The sequence below is a fragment of the Salvelinus fontinalis genome, chromosome 10 (assembly GCF_029448725.1).
Source record: "Salvelinus fontinalis isolate EN_2023a chromosome 10, ASM2944872v1, whole genome shotgun sequence".
In the NCBI taxonomy this organism is placed as follows: Eukaryota; Metazoa; Chordata; class Actinopteri; order Salmoniformes; family Salmonidae; genus Salvelinus; species Salvelinus fontinalis.
In genome coordinates, this window is record NC_074674.1 from 18,141,077 (window position 1) to 18,149,878 (window position 8,802).

General features: G+C 40.1%; 1 protein-coding gene across 1 annotated transcript in view; it reads right to left on the reverse strand.

Annotated features, from left to right (window-relative positions):
- The window catches only part of LOC129863732 (microtubule-associated protein 1B-like), a 54,131-nt gene extending 46,299 nt beyond the window's left edge, over nt 1-7,832 (reverse strand). Inside the window, exons 1-2 of the mRNA XM_055935959.1 lie at nt 7,469-7,832; nt 70-171 (exon numbers count right to left, since the gene is read on the reverse strand). Coding sequence (XP_055791934.1) covers nt 70-171; nt 7,469-7,652 — 286 coding nt within the window. The 5' untranslated portion in view covers nt 7,653-7,832. The remainder of the gene's footprint in view (nt 1-69; nt 172-7,468) is intronic.
- Between the last annotated feature and the right edge of the window lie 970 nt (nt 7,833-8,802).

Consider the following 8,802-nt stretch of genomic DNA (forward strand, 5'->3'; position numbering starts at 1 on the left):
ACGCATAGACTGTAAAGTTGCCAATAGTGCATTGTCACATCTTCACGTTTGTTTTGTGCTTGACCTTACCTCGTACATCTGCAGAGAAACGGGCTGAATGTCTGGAGACAAAGAGCTTGAGTTCCTGGTCTAGGTTACAGTCGATGAGGTTGGTGTCCCATGAGCGAATCCCTGCACAGAAAACAAAACAAAAAGATTGAGGAACAGAAAAACATCAGTGCAAAAACCCACTTCTTCTATCACTAGGCAAGTCAGGCAGAAGCTGGCACACTATGAATATTCCCCATACATGTTGCATCAAGGGCCTTCCCAGCTAGCACATAACATTGTGAGAACCATATGTTTCTTAGAGCTTGGTGAGAGCGTGGTTGTCCTATGGTTAATTTGCATACAACCTTCCCATAACGTTCTGGGAATGCTGCAGGATACCCAGCTAGCACATGATGTTCTGAGAACCATATGTTTCTTAAGTGGGAATTTCAGTACTTCAGCATAACGTTTCCTACAGGTTTCCTCATGGTTCTATTTAAAGTCATGTTCTCAAATTGTTTAGAGAATGTTAAGAAACATCATTCTTCTGTGAGAATTTCAGTCCTTCAGCATAACGTTTCCTACAGGTTTCCTCATGGTTCTATTTAAAGTCATGTTCTCAGAATGTTCAGAGAATGTTAAGAAACAATGTTCTTCTGTGGGAATTTCAGTACTTTAGCATAACACTTTCTGCAGGTTTCCTCATGGTTTTATTTAAAGTCATGTTCTTAGAACATTAAGATAACGTTCCATAAAAAACACAAGAAAACATTAGTAATGTTCAAAGAACATTCTAAAAATGTTATTTGAAAACATTTACAATCAGTTCTCAGCATCAACAAAACTCTGTCTATCCTCTATCTTGTTACGTGTGCAGAGGTGTGTTGGCTGTGCACACTAATTGGCCCATCGTGATCTTAATGAGCACTTGTTTCCTTTGAAATAGGGTCTGTTTGAATAGACTAAAATGAACAGCTATGTATGAGTTAAAACAACATGTCATGCTAGCTCCATCAGTGGACTAATTCCATTGATAGAGAACAGGAGATCATAGAATTGAATCTCACTGACGCCGTGCCACAATAAAAAATAAATGTGTTTGCATGATTAGTGCCTAAGGATATGAATTTCCATGTGTCCTATCTGTGCCTGGAGTTCTAAACAGTTAACCTAAGCTAGCAGTGTTATTGAAAGACTCATTGAAACATGTTCTCAGAACATTATTGAATTACCTTCAAATAACTTCTCATTTCTGTTCTCAGAAGGAAAATAAAACCCCACAGGAAAGTAAAACGTTCTCAGAACCTCCCTTGCTTTGGTCTGCAGCAGTGATTATTTTGGATTTGAACGTCTTTTGATGCAGGTGTAGCTGTATATTGGTCTAGGCATAATGATGTTTGAGGCAGGATATACAGTGCCTTCAGAAAGTATTCAGAACCCATTACTTTTTCCACATTTTGTTATGTTGCAGCCTTATTCTAAAATAGATTTGTTTTCCCAGCAATCTACCCACAATACCCCATAATGACAAAGCAAAAAACGTTTTTTTTTTCTTTGTTTGCAAATTTATTAAAAATAAAAAAAACATAATTACCCTGTTTATTTGCAACGTAAAATTAACATTCCCAGAACAGGCTAAATATTCACTTCTGTTCTCAGAACGTTGAAAAAACATTCAGTTTTACCGGTCAGGAAACTTATGGCTTCATTCCCAGAACCAATAGGAAACCAAAAATGTACATTTCCACAACTTCCAAGGAACCAAATGTGTTAGCTGGGTTGGCAACAGGTCCAGATTTGTTCAATTTATAAGTTTCAATGTTGTCACCAGCATCTATTAAACATTTGTAACGGCTGTCCTCCTCTTCTTCATCCGAAGAGGAGCAGGGATTGAACCAAGGCGCAGTGGAGTTTGAATACATAATGAATTTATTGACAAGACGAAAAAACACGAACTTGACTATACACTAACAAAACAAATAAACGGTGTAGAACAGATCTGAACGACGGACTCACATAACACACGAGAACGCACGAACAGGGAAAAAGCCTACACATAAATGATACTTAACAAACAAACCGAAACCAGTCCCGTGTGGCGCAACGACATACACAAACACAGGAGACAATCACCCACAACGAACACTGTGACAACGCCTACCTAAATATGACTCTTAATTAGAGGAACGCCAAACACCTGCCTCTAATTAAGAGCCATACCAGGCAACCCAAAACCAACACAGAAACAGAAAACAATTATGCCCACCCAACCTCACGTCCTGACCAACTAACACACATAACAACTAACATAAATAGGTCAGGAACGTGACAACATTGGTCTCACTCTTCCAGTTCATTGGGCCTGTCCTGGAATTAAAATATACCATTTGGCATGAGAGAGGAAATCTATAAATGGAAATATCTATAAAGTGTTTTAACTTCAGTTTGCCAGGTGCTGTGGGTGGTGCTGCTGGCCAAGGCTGAGTCATGATAACCAGGGGTATGTTGTTGTTTATCAGCTCTCCTTGGCACTGCTGCTTATATATATATATATATATATATATATATATATATATATATATATATATATATATATATATATATAAGAAATTAGTAAAAAATAAAGAAAAACCAATGAGTAAGTGTGTCCAAACTATATAGTAATAGTGAAGACAGCAAAACTATGAAATAACACATTGTGTAGTAACCAGAAAAGTGTTGAACAAATCAAAATATATTTTATACTTGATATTCTTCGAAGTAGCCACCCTTTGCCTTAATGACAGCTTTGCACACGCTTGGCATTCTCTCAACCAGCTTCATGAGGTAGTCACATGGAATGCATTTCAATTAACAGGTGTGCCTGGTTAAAAGTTCATATGTGGAATTACTTTCCTTCTTAATAATGCATTTGAGCCAATCAGTTGTGTTGTGACAAGGTAGGGGTGGTATACAGAAGATAGCCCTATTTGGTAAAAGACCAAGTCCATATTATGTCAAGAACTGCTCAAATAAGCAAAGTGAAACGACAGTCACTCATTCCTTTAAGACATGACGGTCAGTCAATCCGGAACATTTCAAGAACTTTGAAAGTTTCTTCAAGTGCAATCGCAAAAACCATCAAGCGCGATGATGAAACTGTCTCTCATGAAGACCGTCACAGGAAAGGAAGACCCAGAGTTACCTCTGTTGCAGAGGATAAGTGCATTAGAGTTAACTACACCTCAGATTGCAGCACAAATACAGTTGAAGTCGGAAGTTTACATACTCCTTAGCCAAATACATTTAAACTCAGTTTATCACAATTCCTGACATTTTATCCTCGTAAAAACTCCCTGTCAGTTATGATCACCACTTTATTTTAAGAATGTGGAATGTAAGAATAATAGTAGAGAGAATGATTTATTTCAGATATTATTTCTTTCATCACATTGTGAGTCAGAAGTTTACATACACTCAATTAGTATTTGGTAGCATTGCCTTTAAATTGTTTAACTTGGGTCAAACGTTTTGGGTAGCCTTCCACAAGCTTCCCACAATAAGTTGGGTGAATTTTGGCCCATTCCTCATGACAGAGCTGGAGTAACCGAGTCAGGTTTGTAGGCCTCCTTGCTCGCACATGCTTTTTCAGTTCTGCCCACACATTTTCTATAGGATTGAGGTCAGGGCTTTGTGATGGCCACTCCAATACCTTGACTTTGTTGTCCTTAAGCCATTTTGTCACAACTTTGGAAGAATGCTTGGGGTCATTGTCCATTTGTAAGACCCATTTGCGACCAAGCTTTAATTTCCTGACTGATGTCTTGAGATGTTGCTTCAATATATCCATGTCATTTTCCCTCCACATGATGCCATGTATTTTATGAAGTGCACCAGTCCCTCCTGCAGCAAAGCACCCCCACAACATGATGCTGCCACTCCCGTGCTTCACGGTTGGGATGGTGTTCTTCGGCTTGCAATCCTCCCCCTTTTTCCTCCAAACATAATGATGGTCAATATGGCCAAACAGTTCTATTTTTGTTTCATCAGACCAGAGGACATTTCTCCAAAAAATACAATCGTTGTCCCCATGTGCAGTTGCAAACCGTAGTCTGGCTTTTTTATGGCGGTTTTGGAGCAGTGGCTTCTTCCTTGCTGGGCGGCCTTTCATGTTATGTCGATATAGGACTCGTTTTACTGTGGATATAGATACTTTTCTACCCATTTCCTCCAGCATCTTCACGAGGTCCTTTGCTGTTGTTCTGGGATTGATTTGCACTTTTCGCACCAAAGTACGTTAATCTCTAGGTGACAGAACGCGTCTCCTTCCTGAGTAGTATGATGGCTGCGTGTCCCCATGGTGTTTATACTTGCGTACTATTGTTTGTACAGATGAACGTGGTACCTTCAGGCATTTGGAAATTGCTCCCAAGGATGAGCCAGACTTGTGGAGGTCTACAATTTTTTGGCTGATTTCTTTTGATTTCCCATAATGTCAAGCAAAGAGGCACTGAATTTGAAGGTAGGCCTTGAAATACATCCACAGGTACACCTCCAATTGACTCAAATGATGTCAATTAGCCTATCAGAAGCTTCTAAAGCCATGACATCATTTTCTGGAATTTTCCAAGCTGTTTAAAGGGACAGTCAACTTAGTGTATGTAAACTTCTGACCCACTGGAATTGTGATACAGCGAATTAAGTAAAATAATCTGTCTGTAAACAATTGTTAGAAAAATTACTTGTGTCATGCACAAAGTAGATGTCCTAGCAAATTTGCCAAAACTATAGTTCTAAAACTAAGACATTTGTGGAGTGGTTGAAAAACTAGTTTTAATAACTCCAACCTAAGTGTATGTAAACTTCCGACTTCAACTGTAAATACTTCATAGAGTTCAACTAACAGATACATCTCAACATCAACTGTTCAGAGGAGACTGTGTGAATCAGGCCTTCATTGCTGAATTCCTGCAACAAAAAAACACTACTAAAGGACACCAATGAGAATAAGAGACTTGCTTGGGCCAAGAAACACGAGCAATGGACATTAGACCAGTGGAAATCTATCCTTTGGTCTGACGAGTCCAAATGTAAGACTTTTTGGTTCCAACCGCTGTGTCTTTGTGAGACGCAGAGTAGGTGAATGGATGATCTCCGCATGTGTGGTTCCCACCGTGAAACATGGAGGAGGAGGTGTGATGGTGCTTTGCTAGTGACACTGTCTGTGATTTATTTAGAATTCAAGGCACACTTAACCAGCATGGCTACCACAGCATTCTGCAGTGATACGCCATCCCATCTGGTTTGCTCTTAGTGGGACTATCATTTGTTTTTCAACAGGACAATGACCCAACACACCTCTAGGCAGTAACAACATTGACCCCAAAGTGCAGATAACAAGATAACAACTAGTAGGCCTATAGGACAAAATAAGGTTCAACGCATTGACGAGCAGTCTGGACACGGTCAGGGCCTGGGATAACATCATGGAGGTGATGAAGACACAAACAGTAGAAAACCAAAGGGTGAAGCCTGGGCCTGTGCTGATTGATTCATCAGGAGAGAAAATGCCCTCCTAGAAGATGATGAAGTATTACTGGAACTGTGAGCACAGCATGATGCAGCTGTGTCCAATTCCTGATTGATATCTGACATGACCCATTCAAACCAGACATTCAACAACACATGCAACAACCTAAGTACGTTTTTTTTTCCTCTATGAAGTTCCTTTTCGCATAATAGGCTACGCAACCAAACACATAATAATAAATAAATATTATAATAGGTTTCAAAACAAATGTCTAGTTTTCCCTTTAAAATCCCTTAGGGAATTAATGTAAAGCATGCATTCTTTGCAAAGGCATATGAACAGATTTGCCATCATAATGAATACATTTCTCTTCAAAATATAGACCAAATCTACTAAGCATAACCAACAATTTTGTGAATATGGCCTAAAATATGAACATGTCGAATTCCATCATATGTTGTTTTTATAATACATGCAATTCTGTTAATAGTGTGTTTTTACTGTAAACGATAAAATACAGGAGAAAACCATAGCATGAATTTTCATTGGTCACTCCTATGCAGTAGGCCTCAGCAGGTTTTTCAATGTTCCACAAGTTTACGAAACAAGACGCTGTAATCCGCCCACACATTTTTTCTTCCGCCACAGTTTCTTCTTGTCATCCCAACCTGTATGACCACCCAGGACCCAACCAATGCTGACAGACGAAACAAGCACCGTCATTCCCAAACGCCTTTACGTTTCTGTTTGAATAGTGCTCCCTACGACTTTCCGTAGGGACCGCAGTGCGGAGTGGGCCACGCCTACATGCCGGTGTCGGATGAGAGAGACCATGATACAGGAATGAGAAAGCAAGGATGAGGAATGGAATGGGTCTTGTTGGGGCGGGCACGGTGGATGATTTAAGATGCAGCAGCAATAGGAGTGTTATCACGCATGTACATAAAGCAACATCATGTTCAAAATATGGAACTATTGGAGTGCGCGCACCTGCCAATAAGTAGACTAGCCTACACCCTCCTTTGTTGTTCAGTAGGCAAAATGTGACACAGTGGAACAAAAGCTGTCTCAGTAAGTGCGAATGCAAAGTGTAGCAATGCTATACACCACCAAAAATATATATATATTTTTTATGATTTAGGTGTGTGTAAAGGGCACAATATAGGCTCGGGGCCCTCTATAACAGTAGGCCTATGAATACATTTCCGACAACTAAACAACGGATGCACTAAACCAAAACATGAAAAAATGTATTGACGCAGGTGGTCTACATCCTGGCCCTGATCCGCATCACATCCCCAAGAAAAGCAAAAACATGTCTTATTGACGCACAATAAGAATGCTGAATCATTCCCGAACCCCGACAGCTTTTCCACGTGTGTGACTGATTTAAAGTAACACTGCAGAAGATATTGTGTTATGGAAAGGTAGGCTTTACCTTTCCATAACATAATAGATTCTGTCCTATAGAAATGGTGTATGGAGGAAGGTGAGGGGGAAAGGGTGTTGAGGTGTGGACCGATGTCATCTGTTTGATTTGCGCTAACCACAGATTTGCAGACACCACACTGGGATGGGCCGTGCGCGCAGCATGCAATATCACATCACTAACAACAACACAATCATGTTCACGTTGTTCTGGTTGCCCGAGAGCTTCATTGCCATTAATGCCTATGGAAGTGGATGTATCCAAAATTAGATAGTGTTATGCGTAAAGTAGCCTAAGTTACAAAAACATGGATCCAGACTTGGCGCATGATGTAGGCCTAGGCTAGTTCTTCTCACAATATTCCAAATAAGATAGAGTCTAGTTGTAGCCTATGACAAAGCATTCAGCACATAGTGTTGTTGCTGCCGCTACCATCATAGGCTAGCCTACACCACATCCTCAACATCGTAATAGGATATCGCATTCCTCAATCTTCTTACCTTTTTCTATATCGGCAATGGCACACTTCAAGTGCTCCTCCGTGACCATTTCCCCAATAACCACAAGCAGGTAAAATTTGTTGTCAACAAAACGGTGCGAGAGACTCGCGGACATCGGGGATGCCATAACGTTGCTGGAGCTGCTTAAAGTCTCAATATCTGCGGACTCCACAAGCGTCGCCATCCTCGCATTCACACCAGGCAGCACACACCCTTGTCCGGCTACGGAGTTGAGTGATCGTCACCAGACTTACAGTGCGCTGTGAAAGGAGTGGTCCTGCTTTTATACCTCCAGACATTGTGTCATGATTTGCAACCGGGGGAGGAGAGGGACACGATAAATCGGTGCTCTGGTGCGCTCGCGCTCCCATCCACAGCGAATCAAACTATGGGATCAATATCATGCCAAATGTAAATCACCAATCCACAAATATAAATCACTTTCCGCAAATGTAAATCATCAATCCACAAATATAAATCACTTTCTGCAAATGTAAATCATCAATCCACAAATGTAAATCACTTTCCACAAATGTAAATCATCAATCCACAAATGTAAATCATCAACCCACAAATGTAAATCACTTTCCACAAATGTAAATCATCAATCCACAAATGTAAATCACTTTCCACAAATGCAATTCGCTATCCACGAACAAACACCTTTTTAGTTATATTTGGAAAACGATATATTGCATTAGATTTTTTTTTCAACCGCATATATGCCGTTCATTTCCAAGTGACTTAAGTCAAATGACCTGTTGTATTTGGCGCATGTGACAAATAACATTTGATTTGATCTGATAATATCAAGTATTCCCTTAATTACATTCTCCAGCTCCCCTCTTTGTTGCTCATTGTGGCTCCCCAGTTTTTGACATGGTAAGATACATCACAAAAATCAGATCTGTGCATATTAATTAGAACAAAGCCTATCTTTGACTGTCTGACAATTATGTTAAAAAAATAAGCTTTTGACATGAAAGGAGTATTCCAAAGAAAAGGAAGTGAAAGCCAGACAGCTACGCTCTTAGAAAAAAAGGTGCTAAGTATAACCATACAGGGTTCTTAGGTTTGTCCTCATAGGGGAACCTTTTATGGTGCTGGGTAGAACCCTTTACAGAGGGTCCAATCTAGACCCCTCTATCTAGGGTTCTTAGAGAATTCACTGTATATGGTTTTACCTAGAACCCACTATGAAGGGTTCTGCCTAAAACCCTCTATGAAGGGTTCTACCAAGAAACATTTGATCATCTAAAGGTTCTTCATAGACCCGTCTATGAAGGTGTGGTACCGAGAACCCTTTTATCTTTAGAGGGTTCTTCCTAGAACCC